This window comes from Peromyscus maniculatus, chromosome 4 (genome assembly GCF_049852395.1).
Source record: "Peromyscus maniculatus bairdii isolate BWxNUB_F1_BW_parent chromosome 4, HU_Pman_BW_mat_3.1, whole genome shotgun sequence".
NCBI lineage: Eukaryota > Metazoa > Chordata > Mammalia > Rodentia > Cricetidae > Peromyscus > Peromyscus maniculatus.
In genome coordinates, this window is record NC_134855.1 from 80,460,079 (window position 1) to 80,485,816 (window position 25,738).

General features: G+C 46.1%; 1 protein-coding gene across 2 annotated transcripts in view; it reads right to left on the minus strand.

The window, feature by feature from the left end:
• Positions 1-25,738, minus strand: part of Kiaa1549l (KIAA1549 like) — a 273,131-nt gene that overhangs the window by 16,571 nt on the left and 230,822 nt on the right. For both annotated transcript variants that reach the window (XM_006975888.4, XM_015994802.3), the window contains exon 17: positions 6,925-7,275. In XM_006975888.4, coding sequence (XP_006975950.1) covers positions 6,925-7,275 — 351 coding nt within the window. The remainder of the gene's footprint in view (positions 1-6,924; positions 7,276-25,738) is intronic.

Genomic DNA, 25,738 nt, shown 5'->3' on the forward strand with positions numbered 1-25,738 from the left:
TCTATGGTTGGTTGGTCCCATTGCATTGGTCTTGTGGTAGTGCATCATGGGAGGAAGAGGAAGAGACTGGGGTTCTATCACTCCTTTTAAAGGCATATCTCCAGTGATCTGACTACAATCCCCTGCCACATTAGGCCTCACCTCTTAAAGACTCTACCACCTATCAATAGTACCATGGGCTCGGGGACAACTCAGATCCAACCTACAGCAGAAGCCCTTGCCCATGGCCAGCAATCCACTCTCTTCATATCCAGTGACAGGTAACTTTGTACAGACTAGATCTTCTAGAAGGATAGTTCTGACTTTTTAAAACATGGGCTTGACAATTAAAATCTCACTCTAAGAAGAAACAAAACTCATTATTTATCTTGATCGCTCAACCAACCAAGAGCAACGGACAGAGCAGTGTCTAAGAGCAGTGGACACAGCAGTGTCTAAGAGCAGTGGACAGAGCCTCTCAAAGCTGGCTGTCTAGCTTAATCTGAGACAAGTAGGTACTCAGTAAGTGTGAACTATTTTCTTCTGAGACAAAATAATACTCTGATATGGTAACTGAAATAATCAAGATTTGTTTCCCTCCCACAGTTCTTTGAATCTAAGATCCTTTCCATACTCCAACCAACATCCAGGATATCCCAGATTCTTGCCTCAGGGAAGGAAAGTCTCAGCAGATTGAAACTTGCCAAGAGTTGATTCTTTCTGACACTTCAAAAAATAGGAGTTACTAATCACAAAGCCCTAGATTATGAGTATCAACCATTTAAGTCCTAAAGCCCGTGGGGTCTAAATTTGATGCCATGATAGACTAAAGACCTGGAAGAAATAAGGAACATTTAGAGCACTTTGTCTCAGGACTTAACAAACACCCTTTGATTGAAAGGGAAGTTGGAAGGGAGGCAACAGAGTCTAGGATGCCAATGGATTTGTTACAGGGGTGTTGCAGAACAATCTTTTTGTACACTGTGAAGATGTATTGCTTTCATTGGTTTAATAAAGAGCCAAATGGCCAATAGTTAGGTAGGAAGAGGTTAGGCGGGACTTGGCGACAAGGAGAGAGCTGGTTGGTATGAAGAAGGGCAGAGCCACCAGGAGAAGCAAGATAAACATGCTGTGCTGAAAAAAGGTACCACCAAGTGGTAGAGCACAGATTAAAAAGTATGGGTTAATTTAAGTTGTAAGTGCTAGTCAGTAACAAGCACAAGCTATCAGCTGAGCATTTATAATTAATAATAAGTCTCTGTGTGGTTATTTGGGAGCTGGCTGGTGGGACAGAAAATTATGCCTACGCAGGGGCTATTTCCTGTCTCACCCTGTGGGATGAGGATCTAAATCCCATGAAGATGTGGGTAAGTCTGAAAGTCAGGACCTGTGTGCACCTCTAGGAAAGCTTAGGAATCTGAAGCCTTCCACCCCAATGTAGGATAGAAGAGTCAGAGGATGAGGGAGCCAGATGCAAGGGCTTTTAATAGTCCTGCAGGGATAGGTGAGGACGTTTCTGGAGACAGGATGGAGTGGGTGAGCAAGCCTCTCATGAGAGAGTGAGAACAGGAGGATGGGAAAGAAAAGAAACAGGAATGGAAGGAGAGCCAGCACTAGCATGCAAGGACAGACAGTAAGGGAGGAGAAGAGGGAGGAGTCTGGTAAGGACTTCTCCACACTAAAGGAAGGTGCCACTGTCCTCTTCTGGCATGCACTTTTCGGGGATGCCATCCAGGGCATGAGGAAAACTGGGACCAGAAGCTGCAGCCTTCTCCCTGACTCCCCCTACAGTTTCGCATCATGCAGGTGCCCAGACATCAGTAGGAGCCTGAGCTGACCAAGATGGTGATGGAAAAACAAAGCTGGTTTTCCTGGAACAGCCAGAAAAACACCCAGCGACTATTACGGTTTCAGTATGGCATTTCCCTGTAGGCTCGTGGGTACGCATTGGTCACCAACTGGTGGTATCTGAGGAGAGGTTATGGAACCTTTAGGAGGTAGGGCTAAGCTGAAGGAAGTGAGTCTTCGGGCGTATCTTATCCCTGGTCCCCCTTTTCCTTCAAAACATGGGCCAAACCCTCTGAAGCCAGGAGCTAGCTTCAGCTTTCCTTCTTCAGGCCATTCACTCAGGCATCTGTGTCCTCGTGACATGGCAGTAACTAATTCAGTGGGCAGGGCGAGGCGTTCTCCAGATTTTTCCCTTCTCTTCCCATGCAACAACCTTCCTGTAGATCCGGTGGCTCTCCTAAGTTTAGTGGAGCATGCTTTGGTCAGATATCCAGAGCTCTGCAAGTTTCCAGGGGGACTGCTCAGGGAAGAGAAAAGGCAAACAGCCTTCCGCTCACCGAGTCAGTCAGTGAGGCACAGTGGCCTGCCTTCAAGGATCCTGAGAACTGCACGACACACGATCAACTGTGACTGGTCGGGAGCATCCCCTGCAATTACTTACCCACCTGGCCAGACGGAAGCTCAGGACAGACTCAAATTTTATTTGGAGAAATACAAGCGATGTGATAGATTGTGAATCCTGGCACTGTGGTGACTATAAACATGCCTGATATGTTGGCATGGTTTATTATTAAAGGTCTGGGAGACGACTCTTCTGTTTGTAAGGGGGAAGGAGGAACGTAAACTTGTCAAACCCCCAATGTCACCCCCCTAGAGCTGTCTCCCTTACTAGGCCAATAACAGGAATGGAAAAGCCGCCCCCCCCAGACTAATTCATCTTCCTATGACTTCCAACAGTATAGATATTTGCATTTCCATTACAGCTGGGGGGACATTCCCTATAACTCACATTGAGTCAGGGGATGGAAAACGTGTCAGCATCAGTGTTAGACAGCAGTAAGTTCTAACCCACTTCTGCCGTCAAGAACGGCTCAGTTGGTCCCCATCTACAGATCCCAGTAATGACTGAAGATGGGAAGTACTCAGAAAGAAAACGGAGGCTACACTGAGCACATACAAACTTTTCTTATAATTATTCCCCAAACAATAGATGACGACTATTCGCGTAGTGTTTGGGTTATGTCCTGCTAGGCATTCTAAGTAACCTAGAGATGACACAGGAGCTTATGAGTGGGTTACATGTGCAAACGAGGCCTATGATGGACTTGAGTATGGAGGGGTTCTGCTGCTTTTTGAGGGGTCTCGAACCTGTCCCCTGTGGACATCAAGGGGTGACTGTGAGAAACATGGACAAGTTTCTTCACTCTTCCCAACCTGTTTTCTGAGTACTTGGGGCTAGTGGCAGCAACATCATGGGAGGGTTGATAGATTGGGAGAGATCATGTCTACACAGCATTTACATCAGAATGCAGCCACCAATGGGGACCAATAGAGGGCAAGTGCTATTATTAGCAGTACTGTTGACTCCTCTGTAGAGAGTCTGGGGTGGGGGGGAGATGTTTCAACCCTAATGCCTTTTTAAGAGTCCTCACACTCTCGCCGGCAGGAAAGCTGTAGGATATTTTCATCCCACGTGGCATAGACCCATTAAGGCTGCTAGCAAGATTGGATTGGTCGTTGGGTGTCAGGTCCAATTTCTTTATAGATTCAAGAGGTAAAATATGAGCAAAGCCTCCCAAACTGCACCGCAGAAATCCCAAGATGCTAGCAGTAACCTTACCCATGATGTAAATCCCACGAGGCTGGCCCTGACACATTAAAAACACCAGCTCCCAATTATCCCCCCAGCAGGGTTTGGAGCACTTTCTTTTCTTTTCTTTTTCTTTTTTTTTAAGACAAGAAGTAATCATAGTTATCATGTTGCTTTTTCTACTGATTTTCACATTATCACAGCAAGGGGGCTCTGCAAGACCTTGGGTTGAGCATCATCATCTCCATTGTGTGTTGTTGGCTATTTTCTCCTTTCATGGAGACAGGAGTCTCCTGTACACTGGGCAGAGAAGGAAACCTTGACAACGAATGGATAGTCTTTAGTGTGTTCTGGTCTGATGGTTTGCCCCGAGGTTGGGTTATGCCTCAGACCTTTCCCCTATGAAGCACCACAGTTTCTGATGGGATTGTCCTGTTCAGCACAATTGCCAACTCCCAATCACAACAAGCAGATGCCTGAATATTCACATGTCCCATGGTTTTAAATGGCTTTATTGGACTGAGGTGTAAGGGCTATGGCAACAGCTCACTCAATGCTGACTGGAAGACCTTTCTCGGTCATCTAAAGTTTTCTGAAACCCAGAGCCCTTTGGGTTCCTAGAATTAGCCTCCAGCCAGTGGCTCCCAAGACTTGTCACCAAACAAAAGCAAAGTTTCCTTGGGACCCTGAGGTGGGGCATTAAGTGCGTATCCTAAATGGGCTTAACAGAGCAGGAGAAGGAGAAGTGGTCTCAGAAAGTGGAGAGGGACATAGACAGTAGGCCCAGCAAAACAGAAGAACTAGTTAGATAATAATGGACACCGTCTGTCAAATAATTTGATGAGTTGGCACCATGCCAAGCAGTCTACTGATTATCAACCAACTGGTCTAGGATGTTTGCTAGGTGCCAGGACTGTGCTAACCATTTAGCAGGAACTAACAACCCTCTTACAACCACCACTATAAGCAGACTCTGAGACTCAGAACTAGTCCGAGATTATCTGGTTGGTGAGCACCATTCCACTTTGGGCTAGGGGTCAAGTTTAGGGATCCTGATACAGAGACTGGAAGTGATGAGTCAATGAAGTGGGTGGTAATCAAAACAGAACAGATATGAGTGGCCTTTTCCAGAAGACAACTTCCTAGGAGGGGTATATAAATGCGTTAAGACTGGGGTATTTTATAGATCTCAGGGAGGAAATTCCCTCCCTGAATGGGGCAGGTACCAACTTAATACACGTTATCAGAACACTGTGATCTTGGAAACTGGAATATGGATGATGATGTGGGAAAGCATTTTATTATTTACTTATTTATTCATTCATTCATTCGTTTATTTATTTATTGGTTTTTCAAGACAGGTTTTCTCTGTGTAGCTCTGGCTGTCCTGGAACTGGCTCTGTAGACCAGGCTGGCCTCAGACTCACAGAGATCTTCCTGCCTGTGTCTCCCAAGTGCTGAGATTAAAGGCCTGTGCCACCACATCTGGCTGTGAAAGCATCTTATAACAGCAAATATGTAAGTCTGAGAGAGACTGTTGCCATCTTTTCAGATCCAGGCCTTTGGGAATGTGACTGGAGTGGCCTTTGAGTTGCTGACATTTTTTTAGGAATGCATGGTTTCTAAAGTTTTCTAATGGCAGTGACAAATTTATACTCCCCAAATATATTGTATCTTTTAAATTATGTTAAGAAGATGTATGAGTGGCCAACAAAACCATGGGAAGGTGCTCAAATCACTAATCATTAGAGAAACACAAACAAAAGCATAATGAGAGCTACCTCAAACTCACTGGGATGTCTACTATCAAGAGAACAGAAAACAACAACCATTGATGAGATGTGAAGAAACCAGAAAGTCATTGTTGGAGAGAATGAAAATGGTACAACCATTGTAGACAACGATGCCAGTAGAAAATAGAACTCCATGTGACCCAGCATCCCTACTCACGGGGAGATAGGTACCCCAAAAGGTGAAAGCAAGAACTGGAAGAGATATTTGTATACCTGTGTGAGAATCAGCACAATTTACTATGGCCAAAAGTGAAGACAACTCAAGTCTGTACACATTGTCAGACAAACAGATACGATGTGGTATGTACATTTGAGTATTATCCAGCTTTAAAATTTAGGAAGGGCCTTCTGATGCATGCTACGTGGATTAAACTTGAGGACTATGCTAAGTGAAATATTCCCATCATATAAAGACAAATATTAGGTATGAAGCACGTAAAGTAGACAACTTTATAGACAGAAGTAAGTGGTGGTTTCCAGGACTATGGGGGGAAAACAAGGGAGTCTTTTTTAATGAGGATCACGTTGGCAAGATGAAGCGTCCTAGAGATAGTTGCACAAGATGTGAGTATGTGAATACCACCAAACTGTATACTTTAAAATAGTTAATATGCTGAGTGTTGGGGGCTGGAGAGATGGCTCAGTGGTTAAGAAGATGCTCTTTTTTTTTTTTTTTTTTTTTTTTTGAGACATGGTTTCTCTGTGTAGCTTTGGTGCCTTTCCTGGAACTCACTCTGTAGCCCAGTCTGGCCTCGAACTCACAGAGATCCGCCTGCCTGTGCCTCCCGAGTGCTAAGATTAAAGGCATGCACCGCCACCACCTGGCTGAGCACGCTCTTTTGGAAGACCATGGTTCCATTCCTAGCACCCAGATGGCAACTCACAAATGTCTGTAACACAAGTTTCCTGGGGGCTGGACACCCTCTTCTGTAAGATAGGAATAAAACTGCCCTTGTCTCAGAGGTAGATTGTACAGATTGCAGAGCATACAACTAACGCCCAGCTCAGCGCAGCATATAATAATTAACTCTTATGCACTTACAGAGGAACGTCCTACTTACTAGGCAGTAGGTTATTGTTCATATGTATTTATTTTTACCAGCAGAAACTTAAAACAACTTCCTCAGGTTCCAAAGCCAGAAAGTGGTCAGGGTGGGATTCAAGGTCAAGCCACGTGGCTCACAGCCTACGTTCTTAGCCACAGGGATGCACAGGCCCTTCACGCGGGACTTCTTGATGCCTTTTGACATTTTAATTGGGTTTCATGTCTGAGTGGAGAAAACCACCAGTGAGTGGAGAATGGGGTCAACCCTTTCAGGAGTGATAGCAGAAAAGGGAATGCCTCAAAAATGGGTTAAGGTTTCACATTAGGCTCCTCGGGGACCTGTCCCACAAGAACAAGGTCTGGCTGTGGATCATGAGTGAAGAATGAGAAGAGACTCCAGGAAGGCTGGTCTCTAAACCCCCAAATCCCGGCTGTGGGTCGCCTGTTGGACTGTGGTAGGAAGAGCAAACCCAAAGACCGGGAGCTGGTGGCCGGGAGCTGTGACTTACCGGTCGGGGCAGACTGTATTGGTACATTTCTGGGCGGTAGGTGGGCACCCACTGCACTCCAGCCCGGGGCCGTGTCATGGTCCCTGGAGCACTAGTCACCACCTCTGAGTAGGGCAGGTGCTGAGTAGAGCCGTAGGCCTCCGGGTGCCGGCTTTGGCCTGCATGGCCGGCGGATGCCAGGCTGAAGGCCTCCTCCAGGAGCATGTGCATCTGTTGCCGGACTTCATCGATGGAAGGCTGTGAGCTCAGCGTGGAGGTCTCTGAGTGGCCCTTCACCTGCCGGGCCCTGCCGTAGCCCCGGGGCTCATGGACTCTGTCCACATTGGTTTCCTCTATGATCTCGGGCTCAGTCTGTGGGATCAAACAAAACGCAGCAATTTGTTAATGAAGCTCTTTCTTGAATCTTAAACTATTCACTGGGGCTGATGAGATAATGAGTCTGTGCTAACTTAGGTCATAGCCAATGTGCTCTATCTAGGAATTCCCACAGCAGGAGCAGTCAGCTCGGGTTACACAGGCAAGGCTGTATTCCAACTACCATTGTAGTCTTCAGGTGTCCACACTACACCAGTCCCGCAGACTTTCTAATTAGCATAATAATGAGATATGGCTCTCACTGATTAAATTAATGGCATTCTCAAAATCTAGATGCCTTTGGGTATAAGAATGTGGAGCATTCTGTAGTCTATACCCCAAAGGATGGCAAATCACTTTAAATGAGCCTGGCTCCGGCCACTGGTTAGGGATTTCCTGGTTTCCTGATTCCATTTATCATGCATGGAGAGCAACACAGTCTTCCTTATACACAGATGGTCTACAAGTTATCATGTGACATGAACGAAAAGCCCTGAATGGGGCCCAGCTGGAGCATGCCAGGAGACTGATGCCTGCTCAAGTCTGAGATCTATTGATCTAGAACATTCTCTTTCACCTGCACCCATCATTCAGGGTGTAGCTGTAGAACTGAGAGGGATAGATAGACAACTGGATCTCATTAGCGTCAGAGAAGTCTACATGGACAATCAGCTTCAGTTGATGAAGGTATGTTTAGTACATTGTTTATTCTGTTCTGTGGGATGCCTGTGAGGGCCCATTCCTCACCAGTTCTATGGGATGCATGTAAGTGCTCACGCTGTCACACCGGCCACGCACAAACTTCAGAATGCAAAAAGCAGGAGACAAGGGATGGCTCAGGTGGTCCAGTCCACTGCTCCACAGTAACTACTGTGGTAAGAGCCAGATCTAAGGTGCACCGAGAAGCTAAAAACTAGGGCGTTCAAGATGTCCCAGCCTGGAAAGCTGCTTTATTTCCACTTCTTCATTTGTGAAAGGATGATGTACTGCCCCAGAGGGGTGTACAAGGATTCAGTGGACGTCTTTGTGAAGATTTAGAACAGTGGCGCAGGGCACAGACACGCTAGCGCTCTCATCACCATTAGTGCTGTCACTCATACAAGTTCTCACGAATTGGAATTACTATGAATGAGGCACTTGGCTGCTAAAATGGACACCACAGCAAGATATCAGTAGGGAATCCATTCACACAGGCAAGCCCTGCGCTCACAGATCACAGAAGTCAGGGCTGCGATATATTCATGTTTGCGATGGATAATTCTACGTCAACTTCACACAAGCTAAGGTCATCTGAAAGGAACCTCAGTTAAGGGAATAACTATAAGATCAGGCTGTAGGCAGGTCTGTAGGGCATTTTCTTAATTAGTGGTTGATGGTAGAGGGCCCAGCCCACGGTGGGTGGTGCCATCCCTGGGCTGGTGGTCCTGGATTCTATCAGAAAGCAGGCTGAGCAAGCCTGGAGAGCAAGTCAGTAAGCAGCACTCCTCCATGGCCTCTGCATCAGCTCCTGCCTGCAGGTTCCCATCCTCTATGAGTTCTTGCCCTGAGTTCCTTCAGTGATGGACTATGGTATGGAAGTATAAGCCACATAAACCCTTGCTTTTGGTCTTGGTATTTTTTTTTTGTTTTGTTTTGTTTTTGTTTTTTCGAGACAGGGTTTCTCTGTGTAGCTTTGCGCCTTTCCTGGAACTCACTTGGTAGCCCAGGCTGGCCTCGAACTCACAGAGATCCTCCTGCCTCTGCCTCCCGAGTGCTGGGATTAAAGGCGTGCGCCACCACCGCCCGGCTCAAATACTACTTCTTATTTTAACATATGCAAAGCAGTTCATAGGATAGGACATAAAATTATCCCCTAATACAAGGACATGTCATGCCACTGAGATCTTAGAAGGCTTGTGATCATTGTCTGGGAAGTGGGTTTTCTGAAGGCCAGCAAACCTGCCTGTTAAGATTTTGCCCAGAGATATCTTCTAGATAACAAGGACAACTTCTAGAAGAAAGTTTCTGTATAATGCAGAGAACATTGGGAATTGAAGTTCAAAGCCTGGGGTCTTTAATTCAAGCTCCATTGTAAAGGAGAGGGAGCTGAGGCCAGAGCAGTTAACTGATTTGCTCAAAGTCACCTGGAGTGGGTGTGTTTTCCTGGGCATGTCCCACTGTGCCGTATGCCTCATCAATGCCTGTTGCTACCCACACAGGGCCTTCCTCCCCATTTCTTCAGTCTCCCTAATACATAATGGATGTTAATGCCAGATTACTCCCAGGTGAGAGATTAATGGCACCAAGGTGAGCTGAGCCATGGTTTGCCACCTTTCAGTGGTATTATGCATCTGAAGTCAGAAGATTGAATATATTCTTGTGTGAATTTAGAGTTGTGTGTTAGGCAGGGCAAGAGTGCATGTCTTAGTAACATATCTTACTCTCCCTCTCCTCCTCAAGATCCCCGGGGTGGGGCTGTGCAAGGGCACAGGCTGGGGGCAGGGCACCTCTCTGAGTTGGTTCCTGTGCTGGGAAACATTGACTCCAGGCTCCTGCAGTCATCTGCCACCATACTGCCCCAGCAGAAGTTAACTCTTGATTCTTTCAACAGGGTTTTCATCCTGCACCGGGGCTTCCTTTAATCTAAGTGTCCAGTGTCATGGCCCATGGCCGGCAAAGACTTTTGTTCTGTCCCAGTTCTCAGGTGGTTTTTAGTCTTTCCTTCTCCACAGATGGAAACAAGCCTAGCTCCCACCGACTCTGGCTCAGGATATGCTTGAATTTGTTTAATGTCTGTTTTGCCCCCCACCAGACACCCCCTGAACTCACGGCACTTCTCTTTCTCACGAGGCCACACTAAGGCACTTGGCATTCAATAAAACTTTGAGACTCAACCTGACTTTAGAAATCCCACCCAGCTCCCCATGGGGTGTGCCTGAGGTTAAGATGGAAGGTCCACTTTCTTTATCACATTTCCTCCAATGCTAATGAACTGTTTGACACGTGGGCAAGCTGCATGGACCCCCTGGGACTCGGAATGCTGCTCTCTGTAGTTCAACTGAACTACAACTGTCTGACGTTTATCATCTGTCTTGACTAGTTTTATGCCAACTTGACACAAGCTAGAATCATCCAAAAGGAGGGAATCTTAATTGAGAAAATGCCTCCAGAAGATCCAGCTGCAAGGCATTTTCTTAACATTGTGGGTGGGTTCATCCTGGGCGAGTAATTCTGAGTTCTGTAAGAAAGCAGGCTGAGCAAGCCATGAGAACAAGCCAGTAAGCAGCACCCCTCCATGGCCTCTGCCTCAGCTCCTGCCTCTGGGATCCTGCCCTGCTTGAGTTCCTGTCCTGACTTCCTTCAATGATAAACAGTGCTATGGAAGCATAAGCCAAATAAACCCTTTCCTCCCCAAGTTTCTTTGATCACGATGTTTCATCACAGCAATAGAAACCTTAACTAAGACACCATCTCTTGAACTCCAACAGTCCCAGGAAGTGCCACATCCCTCTAACCTCAGTCCCCTGATGTCCACTCAGGAAGGGAAACACCTCCATGCCCTCTGCTTGCAGCACGGGTCATAGGTTTCTTTTCCTGATGGGACAATTACTGATTTCAGCCCTTAGTTCTTTTTCAGGCTTCATTAAGAATTATGAAGCAATCACTAAAACTGTGACCTGGCCTTGAAGGAGTATCCTCTAGGAGAGATTAAACAACAACAGTAATATCAGCTATCAGTGATGAGTAGCTTATATGCCAGGCACTGTTGTCTGAATTTTGTATACATCGACCCTTCTTACTCTCACATACTAATGAGTATGATTATTTGTATTGTACAGATGAGCAAATCCAGGCATTGACAAGTCCAACAGAAAGCTCTTATCCATTATATAAACAGATCTCTTACCACCCCATAGGTGTGTGCTCTGACCAAAACCAAAATAGACTTCTGAGACAAGGACAGAGATAGAGGAATCATTAAGATTATCTCAGAGACCATAGGAAAAAAGCACCAGTGTATAAACAAAGTGCTCAGTAGTAAACCTAACAATAAGCAGTTGATGAATACCAACTACCCCCACCTGATGGGCCACTCTTCTGGGGTTTTCCATCTATAGCTAATGAGTTAGGGCAACCATAGCCCTCAATTCAGGGCTGCATGCCTAAAGCCATTGATTGGTTGTTGAGTGAAAGAAATCTGTGGTGATATTGTGTTCCCCAAAATATTGTGCACCCTAATAAATTTATCTGGGATCAGAGACAAAACAGCCACTAGATACAAAGGCTAGAAAATGGTGGTACTCACGCCTTTAATCCTAGCATTCCAGAGACAGAAATCCCTCTGGATCTCTGTGAGTTCAAGGCCACATTGGAAATAGCCAAGCATGATGACTCATGCCTTTAATCCCAGAAAGTGAGCCTTTAATCCCAGGGAGTGATGGTAGAAAGCAGAAAGGTTTATAAGGCATGAGGACCAGAAACTAGAAGCATTTGGACTGGTTAAGCATTTGGCTGGTTAAGCATTAGATTTTGAGCAGCACAGTTCAGTTGAGACCCATTCTGGATTAGGAAACAAGACCAGCTGAGGATCCATCAAGGTGAGGTAACTGTGGCTTGTTCTGGTTCTCTGTTCTTCCAGTTCACCCCCAATACCTGGCTCAGGTTTGATTTTATTAATAAGAACTTCTAAGATTCCTGCTACAGAAATCCACGTAGTGCGTATTTACATTAGCTTGAGGGCCTGTAATATTCTGGCCCTATGAGGAGTCTACCATATGTGTTGCCTTGTTTAGCCTCACAGGAACATATAACAGATGTATCCATTTTCAGATGAGGGAGACCACGACCACTAGCTTACCTGGTGTGGTAGTTTGAATGTAATTGAGCCCAAAATCTCATAAGGAGTGGCACTATTGGGAGGTGTGGCTTTGTTGGAGTGGGTATGGCCTTGTTGGAGGAAGTCTGTCACTGTGGGGGCAGCCTTTGAGGTTCCCTATGCTCAGAATACGGTCCAATGTTACAGTTGACTTCCTGTTGCCTGTAAAATGTAGGACTCTCAGCTATTCCTCCAGCATCATGTCTGCCTGTACACTGCCATGCTCCCCACCATGATGATAATGGACTGAACCTCTGAACTGTAAGCTGCACCTCAGTTAAATGTTTTCCTTATAAGAGTTGCCATGGTCATGGTGTCTCTTCATAGCAATAGAAACCCTAACTAAGACACCCAGCCCTTGCCCCATCCCTTCATTTAAGTTTACTTATGAATATGCTTTATGTAAAAGTAAAAAGTAAAATCTTCCTATATTGGCTGATGGCTGGTTTGAGTACAGTGTCTGTCTGGGGCCAAATTTGGGTTAGAGAATGTATTTTTAAGCCCATTTAACTTGAAAGTTAGTATATTGCTTCTCAACTTCATATTGAAAAAATCCTGGGAAGCTGTAAGTTAATCAAGATATACTTCAACAGAAATTCTAAAAAGAGAAAAAACAATCAAATTATGACTGTTACTTCTACTACTACTACTAAAATAATAATAATAATAATAATAATAATAGAATACAGAGATGAGCCAAACAAAGAAAATTAAAACCCATTGTAATCCGACTGCTATAATAACTACAGCTAACATTGTGACCTTCATGCATGTCCTTCCAGATGTTTCTATGCATTTGAAAGAGGATACAGATCATACAGAGCACTTTCAACATACTGTCCATGACCAACACCTTTAACCACACCCCCCAGTCCCAGTCAGAATACATAATGACATACTGGCCATGACAGCTGTATCCCTTCTAAAGAGGGCTCATACTTGGACATCAAATTCTTTGACTTCTGTGATAGAGAATAGGAAGTGGGAGCAGCAAACTAGAGAGAGGAGGGGTGTGGATTGTAGGGTTTTGTTTGCTTGTTTTTTTGAGACAGGGTTTCTCTGTGTAGCCCTGGCTGTCCTGGAACTAGCTCTGTCGACCAGGCTGGCTTTGAACTCACATAGATCCACCTGTCTCTGCCTCCCAAGTGCTGGGATTAAAGGCAACTGCCACCACCACCTGGCTGGATTTTAGGGTTTTTAAAGTAGGATTTTTTTTTCTAGAGAAGAACGTAAGTATATCCATGGTATACGAAGGAGAGAAATTGGCAGAATTTAAAAAGGACCACAATCTTAGTCAGGGTTTTATTGCTTTGATAAAACATCATGACCAAAATCAAGCTGTGGAGGAAAGGGTTTGTTTGGCTTATATTACAATCCACCATCAAAGGAAGTCAGGTCAGGCCCTCGAGGCTGGAACCTGGAGGCAGGAACTGAAGCAGAGGAGGAATGCGGCTTACGGCTTGTTCTCCATTGCTCAGCCTGCTTTCTTAGATAACTCAGGACCATCTGCCCAGGGATGGCACCTTCCATGGTGAGCTGGCCCCCTATACCTATCAGTAATTAAGAAAATGCTAGATAAGCTTGCCCGTAGGCCAATCTCATAGAGATTCTCTCAGTCGAGATCCCTTTCCCAGACGACTAGCTGTGTCAACCTGACATAAAACTAACCAACATAACCACTGAGTGTGGTGATATCACATATATGAAAAATATGAATAGAGGGTTGGAGATATTTACAAGTTATTATTGTTAGCATTGTTCTTTGGTTTACAAACTCTTTCAGAATGAACTGTCTGGATTTATGATTTTATAAACAGAAAACAAGCATATGTGCATATGTAAACTGGATATAACCATATGAAGTTTTTAAAAGTTTATTTAATTTTTATTTATGTGTATGTGTGTGAAGATATGACACATGTATACAGGTGCCCTTAGAAGCCAGAAAAGGGTGTTGGATCACCTAGAAGTTAAGTCATCTGATATGGGTGCTGGACGAACAGCAAATGCTCTTAGCTGCTGAGCCATCTCTCCAGCCCCCATGTAAAGCTTTAAAAAATACAACAGATTAATGTATCTATAAATTATTATATATAAATACTATATATAACATTCTGTCAATAAACATGCACTCATAAGGAATAACCTAAATAATGTCGTAACTCTATCATATGTAGTTTTAAGATTATAATGAACAGTCCACTGTTTTAAATGGTCTTTTGATATCTTACTATATAAAGCAAGCTGTAAAAGATATCCTTTCTATTAAACTTTGTATATAGCCATGAGTAAATTTATACAAGTGGAATTACTGGTATAGAGAATATGCACATATTTAAGGTTTGGAGCAGTTATAGAATTTCATATGGTATATCACAACCCATAGAAGAAACTGAAACTGTTCTTTCTCTGTGTTCAGGGGACCCTGGTCTTGAACTTTATGGTGCCCCCACATAGGACAAACACCTACAGTTCTTATCATGTTGTTTTTTTCTTTAATTTTTTAAAATGTTTTATTTACTTTATTATTTTATGTGTATGAGTATTTTGTCTACATGTATGTGTGTGTGCTGTGTTCGAGCCTGATGCCTACAGAGATCAGGAGTTGGATCCCCAGGACTGGAGTTACAGACAGTTGTGAGCTACCATATGGGTAGCTCTGGGAACTGAACCTGGGTCCTCTGGAAGAGCAAAAAGTACTCCTTACCACTGAGCCAACTCTCCAGCCCTCCATGTCGTTTTCCAAAGAGTAGATCATTCCCATACACCAAGGCCGCCTACACAGTGGCTAAGAATTCATTTGACCTCAGTTTCTTTTGATACCCCATGGGAACAAACTTGAGGGACATCACAGCTCTGCTGGGGACCCCACAGAGTTTCTGGAAACTATTCCACAAACTTAATCCTACTGCTTGGCCTTGGGGAACATTTGTAGCCCTAAGTCTTCAAAAATAAATTAACAACTAGTTTTGAAAAAACTACACTAATGATAAGACAAGTTATTGACTAGCAGAAAATACTAGGGTCTGTATTCAGAATGTACAAATAGCTTCTACAAACGAATAAGAGACTTCCAATTTAAAAATGTAATAATATGCTTGAAAAGGTATCTCAACAAAGGACATTATCAAAATGTCCGATAAACACATACATCATCAGTGACTGGGAAAATTATGTCACTTCAAATTCAGTGGAATGAGTGAAATGAAAAAGTGTAATAACAGCAAATGCTGGTGAGGCAGAGGAGCAGGATTGAATTATCATTGCTGATGAGAAGGAGAAGGCTCCCATGTCTATAAGTCTGACTGTAGTTTATGAAAGAGTCAGACCTATATACCTACCTTACAGCCCAGAAATCCTATTCTGGTCGTCTGGGATATATGAGAACATATGTTCACGACACAGCTAAATTCTAAGAGTAATTTTCACACTAGCTCTGAAGTGCAAACAACCCAAATAGCCCAGAGTAGAATGACGAAAAAGCAAATAGCGTTGGATTTATAAGATAGAATAGTAACAGAAAAGAACAAGACACTGATAATGCAATGGGGTAGACGAATCGAGAGTGGAAGAAGAAGTCAGGCACACAGTCTGTACTGAACAATTCATTTGAGTCCAGAAAGAAGCAGGGCCATGAGGGTGGGTATCAGAAGGGTGGCTGCCTCTCGGAGGGTGATGCTTGACTGAAAGGGGAGTGAGGAAACCATCTGGGGTGGGTGGGTGTGAGAGAGAAAAAGCTGCTGTATTTTGATTGGGCTGGTGGCTGCGAGGGTGTGCACATTTACCACAGATCGGAGTACTTTACTATATATCAGTTTCACCATGATAAAACAAAGTGGGTTGGGGCACCAGAGCTGCTTTGAAGAGGCTGGTCAGGGAAAGTGTGCCTGAGGACCTGATATTTCTGGAGACTTGAAGGCAAAGGGGCTGGTTATGTACTTATCACTGGGAGGGCTTAAAAAAAAGCCCTAAAGTAGGAAAGAGTTTAGAGCATGTGCAACAGAGAAAGAACCATTATGGAATGAACTGTGACCCCCAAATTCACACCCTGTGGTGGTATTCCCTGGAACTCAGGATGTGATCCTGTTTGGGGGTCTTTTAGAGTGGTGATCAAATCAAAATGAAGTCATTTGCGTGGGCCCTAAACCAACGCTACGGATGTCCTTCTAAGGGGGACATCTGGACACAGATATCTACAGAGGGAAGACAGCATGACACTCTGCAGGACTTCCATCTGCACACCAGGGCAAATTAATCCTGCCCACACCTTGACCTAAGACTCCTGGTCCCTAGGACTCTGAGGAAACAAACTTCTATTATTGACACCACGTTGTGCTCTAGCAAACCAAGACACGACCTTGTGGCTGAAGTTCCAAACGCCAGGATTGGGGCTGATCCCAAGAGGTCCCAAAGGCCACAGAAAGAAGGTTGGCCTGTTTTCAGAGAACAATTGCAAACACCTATAGACTTCTAAGCAGGAGGGAAGCGTGGCTGGAATTTCTAGGAAGTTACTTAGGAGGCCCATGCATTATTCCAGGCAAGAAAAAAATGGCAGGAGTTTGATGAGGGTGGCCATGGGCAAAGACAATGTGGTGACTTCACGACACATTCTGGAAGAGGACCAACAGGACTTGATGGATTAGAAGTGGGAGAAACAAAGGGGAAGGATGGAATTAGGCTGAGCCTTTTCCTAAGAGAAATCATGCTGTTTGTACATTTGATGTTCCCCAAGCTCCCCAACTGTGTCTTCTTCTGGGCCTTTCCGTGGTGGTATTGTGTTCCCCAAAATATTATGTACCCTAATAAACTTATCTGGGGTCAGAGAACAGAAAAGCCACTAGATACTTAGGATAGGCAGTGGTAGCACACGCCTTTAATCCTAGCATTCCAGAGGCAGAAATCCATCTGTTCAAGGACACAGCCCAAGCATAGTGACTCACCCCTTTAATCTCAGAAAGCAAGCCTTTAATCCCAGGGAGTGGTGGTAGAAAGCAGAAAGGTATATAAGGCGTGAGGACCAGAAACTAGAAGCTTTTAGCTGGTTAGGCATTCAGGCTTTCAAGCAGCAGTTCAGCTGAGAGCCATTGGGATGAGGACACAGAAGCTTCCAGTCTGAGGAAACAAGACCAGCTGAGAAGTTGACCAGGTGAGGTTAGCTGTCGCTTGTTCTGTCTCTCTGATCTTCCAGTGTTCACCCCAATACTTGGCCTCAGGTTTGATTTTATTAATAAGACCTTCTAAGATTCATTCTACACCTTTCCATTTGCTGTTCCATTATTGGGAGCTCTCTTTCCCCGGGGCTAATGTGTATGGCTCTCTGATGTGAGGTCCCTGCTCAGAAGTGACTTTCCCAGAGACCTTTGCCCTTAGCTAAGATATTAAGACTAGTCCCTGTCATTCTCTACCATTCACTCTACTCCTTGGCTCTCCAGTGTCCCTTTGGCATTCCCCTGCCCATCTTTGTGCCTTGAATTCCATTCTCCTACTGGACTGCAAGGTCCTGGAGGGCAGGGACTTTCCCTGTTCCCTGCTGAGTCCCCAAATGACACATAGTGAGACCTTAATAAATACTCATGGAATGAATAGGTACAAAGTAGTTTTAAAGTCCTAAAGAACACCTGTTTAAAGGTCTTCAGCAGGGAAGGTACTTCACAGTTCCAGAATGAACTAGATAGTCGTATTTTAAATGGGGCTGAGGGGCTTGTAAGAGCTTGTATTCTAGAATCCCAGTTACGGCCCCAAAGTAGAGGAACATCTCACAGGCCTCTCCTTTCCACACTCGCCCTAACCCAGACACTGCATTTTAGAGTACAAAAGTTTGAAAAGCCCCTCCAAAATTTGCCACAAGGCTCTGCTTTTCTCCTTGGTGCTAACCACAGCTCCACCTTCCAGGAATTCTACATCTCCACAAATTCTACATCTGCCTGGCAAGGACCCAAGAGCAGGCCGGAAAGGATGGTTAATAAGATGGGCTCCAGGCATGATGAATGGATCTGGCTCCTTGTCTGTTTTCCTTACCACTAACCATGGTCCTGGGGCCCACACAAAACAGGGCAGCCCACCTCCCCCCTTTAATGCATGCTCTGGATCTCACAAGCCCACGTGCTACCTGCCTCGGCGGAAGCAGGGATATATTTAGAGAGCTACTTCTGGAAAACTAACTCAGGGGCTCTGCTTTTGTGGGAGGCGGCACAGGACTGGAGAGACCTCTGTAGCCACTTCCTTCTGAGGCCACACCTCCAACCAGCCTCTACCAATAAAGCGGGACTGGCCTTCATCAGCATAGGCTGTGGTCCAAAGGAGGCTGTGAGGACTTCTTGCACCTGCAAAATTTCACATCCATTCTAGGGACCCACTGCAGTCATACAGGCCACAGGGTGAGAAGAAGACAGTGTGGTTTCTGTGTTCTGGGCGAGCTAAAGAGACAGGATGGGGTTTCTTCACTGACTTTTAATCTTCCAAGGAGTGAGATCTGAGACCACACAGACAGGACAGTGAGAGACAGGAGGCGTCCTCACTCTTCTCTGTCATCCCTGCTCGCAAGCGAAGCTCCCTAGCATGCAGCAGGAGCCTGAGGGGGCAGGGCTCCAGTACTAAGTAGATTAAAATATCCCATAAGCCCACACTGTTTGGGAGAGTGTGACCTTAGAGATCACCTTTGGAGGTGTGGCCATGTGCTGGAGTGACAGGGAAAGGTCTCAGGAACTCATCACCACACCTATCACACCTGGAAGGTTCCCTTTGGGTAGTATGAGTCCTTTCCTTGATGCAGGACATTTTTCACAGAAGATGGGAGATGTCTACAGGGCTGGGATGGAAAGGAGACAGGAGACAGAGCATCACTCACCCCTGGTGGAGTCTGAAAGCCATGGGTACCACTGTTGCCTGCCTCCCTCGTACAAACAGCTCTGCCAGCATTAACCCATTTGTTCTCACAGTAATCCCATGAGGGAGGACCATGTTTGTTCCCATGTTATACACAGATAGGTGAAGCAACTATCCACAGTTCACACAGCTAGGCTGCAGTTCAGCTCCAGAATCTGTGAGTACAGTTCCTGCCTCGCTTGTGAACTTTGAGAGTGATCGATAAGCCACAGTCACCTGGATAAAAACTACCCTTTCCAAAGGAGTCAGTCTGAAAGCCTCTTGGGAAGTTGTTTTGTTTTGTACTTTGAGATGAATCACCTTGGCTGAGCCGGTGCTGCAGGCCAGGAAGGACCTCTCCTGTGAGTAAACACTGCTTCGTAGCTGAGGGACTGTCCCCACACCTACCCTGAGAGGCTCTTCCTCCTCTTCAGCCTTGCAAAAGCCTGACAAAGCCTCTTTAGCATCCCCTCTCTGAAATCCACCTCTAATGCGCATGCTTCCAACTGAGCTTGGACTTCCCAACTCCACAGTGAACAGCTGAGGTACCACCAGGGCGCCCTGTACCACCCAGGCTGGCTGTGTCCTGAGTGGCCACCCAAAGAGGACAGGCTGACATGGAAGGAGACAGTGACATTGGAGGAGTGTGCTGGGCTTCCTTAGAGAGGAGCCTTCCTAAGCAGCGAGGACTGTGACAGCCTTGGCATCTGCCCGCTCCCTTTCTGTGTTCTAGTTTGGTTCTGTTGCTGTGATATAACACTGACCAAAAGCACCTTGGGGAGGGAAGGGTTTATCTCATCTTATGCTTCCAGGTAACAGTCCATCACTGAGGGAAGTCAGGACAGGCACTCAGGGCAGGAACCTGGAGACAGGAACCCGGAGGCAGGAACCCGGAGGCAGGAACCCGGAGGCAGGAACCCGGAGGCAGGAACCTGGAGGCAGGAACCTGGAGGCAGGAACTGAAGCAGAGACTCTGGAACAGAGTGCTGCTTCTTGGCTTGCTCAGGCTGCTGTCTTAAGTAATACAGGGCTACCTGCCCAGGGGTGGCACCTCTCATGGTGGGCCAGGCCTTCCCACACCAATCATTAATCAAGAAAATGTCCCACAGACTTGCCTACAGGTCAATCTGATAGAGGCAATTCCTTAGTCAAAGTTCCCTCTTCCCAGGTGACTTTGGTTTGTGACAAGTTGACAAAACCAAGCCAGCACACTCTGTGTCTCAGCCAGGGGCTCTGGGTGGGACAAAGCCTGTGCCAGGGCTACTGGCTAGGCCTGGCTTGGGTAAGTCAATTAGTGTTGGCTTTTGCTGTCAGCGTGATTGACATGGAACTGGGCATTCACTTTATGGTGGCGCAGTCGGAGTAAAAATTATAAATTTTGTTTCATAACTGGGAAAAGAATTTTCTGCTGTGCTGGTTAATGCAAGGTGCAGTTGTGACGGCTGGGACTGCTGCTGCCACTCGTCAGAGAGAAGCAAGCCCATGCCTAAGGGGACCCAGCCCTGTATAATGCAGAGGGATGAACTGACATATCAATCAAACTGTCCTGGATTTACCGTAACGAATGCATTCCCTATTGTTTGAAAATGGTTTGCGTGGCATTGGGTGTTCTGCTGCTTTCAGCCAGAGCATCTGAACCAATCACCACCACTCACTACAAACAGCAGTGCGCACGAGCATGTGTCTACAGCTTCGATTGTGCCTGTGTGATTCAGGGGGATGAATGTGCCCACTTTACCAGTCTCAGCTCAGGAGTCACCTCTTCTGGTTGACACCCTTGTTTGTTCATTTGCTCAACAAATAGAGACACTGCATATACTGCATGCCAGCTCCTATCCTGAGTGCTGAGGTTTCAGCAATGAATAAAACATGATTTCTGCCCTTGAAGAGTCAACTGGAGAAATAATACAAATAAACCAACAAGCGGAAGCCAGCGGTGGGAGGTAAGGACTGTGGGCTGAGGACTAGGTATTACTGGAACAATAAAAAAAAAAAAGATGGGCATCTAAGCCAGACCCATAGACAGGCGTGGGGGGGGGGGTTGGAAAAGACTGTGGGCAAGATGACATTAAAGTAAGTTCTGAAAGCACGGTCCACACCAGCATCTTTACCTGGAGGGGTATGTAGGGCAATGTCCTGAGATATTTTTGGTTGTTGTGACTGGGAGGGGCTACTGGCAGCTCCCAGGTAGAGCCAGGGATGCTGTCCAATAAAAAGCACACGAAAACTAACCAGGCCCAAGTCTTAACATCAGATGAAGAAGCAGGCAGGAAGACGTGCTTTCCATAGAGTGACAAGCATGTAATACAGGGAGCAAAGAAATCACATGACACAACAGGTATGGGGAAGGGCATCTGGGTTGCAGCTGATGGGTTAGGTGATGGAGTGGAAGTACCAGCTAGCAGAACATGGCTGGCTCAGCCACAGCATGTAAGTCTTGAGATGCTGGGAACTTAGATTCGAGATCTGGACTCAAAGCTCTAGGAGTTACAAGAGGATCTGCAGGCAGAGTGTGTGGTGTTGTAGAGGTCACTCAGTCCGTGATAGTGAGCAGTAGTGACTACACTGGGCAGTGGCTGTGGGATGTCCAGGGAAGATCAGACCTCCTGAAGGACTCTTTCTTCCCCTACCCAAGTTCATTGCATCATTAATCATAACCTGGGACAGGCCCCAGAATTGATTCAGCATCCCCTCTGTCTTAGGGTTTTTAATTGCTGTGAAGAGACACCATGACCACAAAAACTCTTATAAAGTAAATAATTTCATTGGGGTGGCTCACTTACAGTTTCAGAGGTTTAATCCATTATCATCATGATGGGGAGCATGGTAGCATGCAGGTAGATGTGGTGCTGGACCTGAGGGTACTACATCCTGTAGGCAACAGGAAGGTGACTGACTGACACTGAGGGAAGCTTGAGCAAAGGAGACCGCAAAGCCCGCCCACACAGTGACACACTTCCTCCAACAAGGCCACATCTCCTAATAGCACCACTCCCTTTGGGGGCCATTTTCTTCAAACCACCACACCCTCCCAGAGTTTCGCCCAGGTACGACAGTAGAACCTCACATATGAGGCTTAGATACTCATGCCAGTAGAGAAGGTAAAATCATGAAGAGTTAAGCTTTTGGAAACTCTCTTAAAGAACCCATGCAGGACTGCATACATGGCCTTGTGCATAGTCTTATAGAAAGTAGGGGGGGAAAAAAAGAAATGTATGTATACAAGGTGAACAGAATATACATAAAAGATAGTTTTTAGCAATAGGTTAACTTTTTATTTTTCTTTGAGGGCCATGTTGTTGAATTTGAATCAGTTAAATGCACACAGCCTGTAATGGTTTTATCAAACTCAATAAGTATGATGGATGCAGGCCAGGGCAGCACAAGCCTTCAATCCTAGGACTTGGGTTACAGAAGTAGGCAGATCTCTGTGAGTTGGAGAGTAGCCTGGTCAGCATAGTGAGTTCCAGGTTAGCCAGGGCAATATCATTAGACCTTGTTTCTATCGCCTCCACAAAAGTATGATGGGCAGTGGAAGGGACAGTGAGTCCCCAGGAGTGTTCTCATGTGTATGCTGACAGGCATTGGCTCCCCAAAGGCTTAGGGACCCACAGGTAGGCAAAAGGACACATAGGCATAGAAGAAACTAGAAGACTAGGATTGCTTCTCAGGACGAGAGGGCCCAGGTGCTAGGCACATCTCCAGCTGTCAGCCTCAGAGATCAGTTCTTGCTAGGAACACCCATCCATGGATAAAGACAGGAACCTTAACCAAAGATACCCAATGACTGGTTTATAAAGCCAGGCTGCTTCAGTCAAACTCAGTACAACGCTGCAGGGCCATCTATACTCCAGTGGACGTCATCTGAGACCTAATGGTATCTACACCATGGTCTGTCTTCTAACTCTGCCCAGTCCTGCTTTTCCCCCTTTGGCAACAGGTATTTATATAAAGATCATCCTGCATTCAGGGGCTACCCTAAGGCCACAGATCTGAGAGTCTGAGAGACGTTACGATGCCCAGGTAGGAGCCCAGGATAAGAGCAGGCAGATCTAGAGCACAGGGGATCTGATGGAATGAGCGGGTGGGTAACACCCGAGTGGCCCTGGCAGAGGGAAGGCTTGTCACTTGTCAGTGGGATGCTGTCTTTATGGAAGAGAAGCCCTGGGCCTGCAGAGCCATGCATGGTCCTGAATAAAGTTACTAGGCTACTCTGACATCTTTCCTGCTGCCCCACAACCCTGCCCACAAGAATTCCATCTTCTACCCCCTCTTCCGCACCTTACTAAGTGGCTCCCATCTTGGTAAGGTCAGTATCTTCCTGGACAGGCCTAGCTTGATGAGATTAGGACTTCACCTACAGCTCCTTTACCACAAGTACCTCAACCTCTGTCTTGGGTTCTCCCAGAGTCCAAGTTCCCATTACCAGATGATCTCCTTTGGACTGGAAGCCCCTGTAAAAATACAATGTACTGCAAATGAACTTCAGGTAATGTATCAAATTAAGGTCACTACTGCACAAATCAGTTGGCAGAAGTGGGGGAAGAGGTTAAATGCTGAGATGGGGGACTACATAGGAAAGCTCCAGGTGAGATGGGGTTAAACACAAGAGAAGCTAGCTAAGGGAGCAACATGCAGGCTGCTTCTAGGATAAACGACAAACCACTCAGAGGGAAGGGCAAAGTCCCAAGTCTAGCTCTTCGCTTCCCAGGGAAGTCAAAAGCTGACAGGCCCCTCAGTAGGAATGTTTCCAACACTGCAGGACATACCTGTGATCTGCCTTGGTCTCTATGAAAGCCAGAAGATGTTGAGAGAGAGGGAGGAAGTCGGGGCCAGAACAGTTTGCATTCAAAACAATATTACCTAGAAGACCCCAGAGTTGCTATGGCCTGTTGCATATTTTATTTCCAGATCATATTTTATTCCCTTCTATATGGAATCCATCAAAATAACTGTTTCAACTCCTTGGCCTCCTTCTGGGAACCACTGCTCCTCTCTAACCAAGGGAGCTGGCGGCCCTGTCAGCACACGGCCACTCATATAAACACCCATTACACATGAAAAAGTGTATCCAAGCTTCATGAGCTGTTGGGGACTGAGCTCTGAGCCAGGGGCCATCCCCCCCATGTCTCTATGATAACTAATTTCATTGTCAGCTTGATTAGATTTAGCATCATCACGGAAATATAACCCTGAGTATGTCTATGAGGGAGTTTCCAGAAGGGTTTAACTGAGCAGAGACAACCCACCCTGAACGTAGGTGGCACTGTCCCCCGGGTTAGGGTCCCACAGAGGGAACAGGAAGGAGGAGGTGAGTTGAGCACCCACGTTCATCTCTGTCTGCTCTTGGCTGTGGACACACTGTGCACAGCTCACACCCTCCGGCCGCCAGACCTTCACTGCTGCCGCGGAACGGACCCTCAGAGCGTAGGCCGAAACAAACCGCGTCTTCCCTCCCCAAGTCGCTCTTGTCAGAGCAGTGGGAAAGGTGACTGAGGCGGAAAGTTGGGGACTAAAGTGGACCCATCGCTGTGATAAACCTAACCGTGTGGTCTTCGGCCCTCTGGAGCTGGTGTGCATGAGGAAGGAGGAAGAGTTTGGAGCTTCCGACTAGGAAGCTGTGGTTCACTGTGGCAGCCAGCATCATTGGTCACGTGGGACCCCATATGAACCCAGGAAAGGATCAATATTCAAACTCTGAAATATAAATTCTTCTGAATACATATTGCTTTAATCACCACCCTGAAGGGAAAAAAAATGTCACAAATAAAACCCTCGTGTGTCAGGGGCCACCTGTAGCTCTAGAATATGGAACTTCAGGCAAAGCACTGGAGAGAAATTTCAGGGAATCAGTTTATAATGAAGGACCGGGAGTTAGACAGATCCCTGCTAGGCACAGGGACCACGGACAATAAAGATGGCACACTTTCAGCTTCTTCTTCACCTTCCTTATCTGAGATGAGACAAGGCCTGGTAGCTTGGGACAAGGCCTGGTAGGCATTTCTCTCCCACAAAGAGGCCACGCCTGCCAGCAAAAGCTTTGAACAGGTTCAAGGCCAAACCAGGCCAGGGTTACCCAAATTTGTGCTCCTATCAGTGTCCCTGTCTTGGTTTAAACTGCAAATTAAGAGAAGAGGACCCCAATTCCACCACCAAGGACTCAAAATCCCCAGCCCTCGAGGAGGGCCTAGATTTTGGCTTCCTGGCCCCCTCTTCTGTGCAGAGGCCCCCTTTCTGTGTTCCTTGCTGTGTGTGTGACCTTTCACCATTACTGGAGGTTGGTTTTCATCGGTTGACTCTGTTTGCTGTGTCTGAGATTCTCCACGCTGCTACCTGTTATGCGTGAGATCCTCTCCTGCCTTTTAAATTCTGTAACCGGCAGAGAAACCACTCAATCCAGACCCCTAGCTGGTAACAATGGCATTTTTTAGAGGTTAATATTCATCCTCAAAGCTGGAGGTCAAATAGTCATTTCAGATGCTCCCCCACTGTCAAGACTTGGAGGTGCCTCCATTTCTGTCATAGACTTAAAAACACACAAACTTCCAGAAACACCTCAGGTGCCTTCTGGGTTAGGGAAAGTTAGTTTTTTTTTTAAGACTGCAGCCCTGGTAGGCCAACCACGCTTCAGCGGATAATGGATGGCTCCATGCCCATAACTATATGGATGGTACAAACTGGATCGGGACAAGAAGTTAAGTGGGGTTGGAGAATAGAGGGCAGATCTGAGAGGACGAAAGT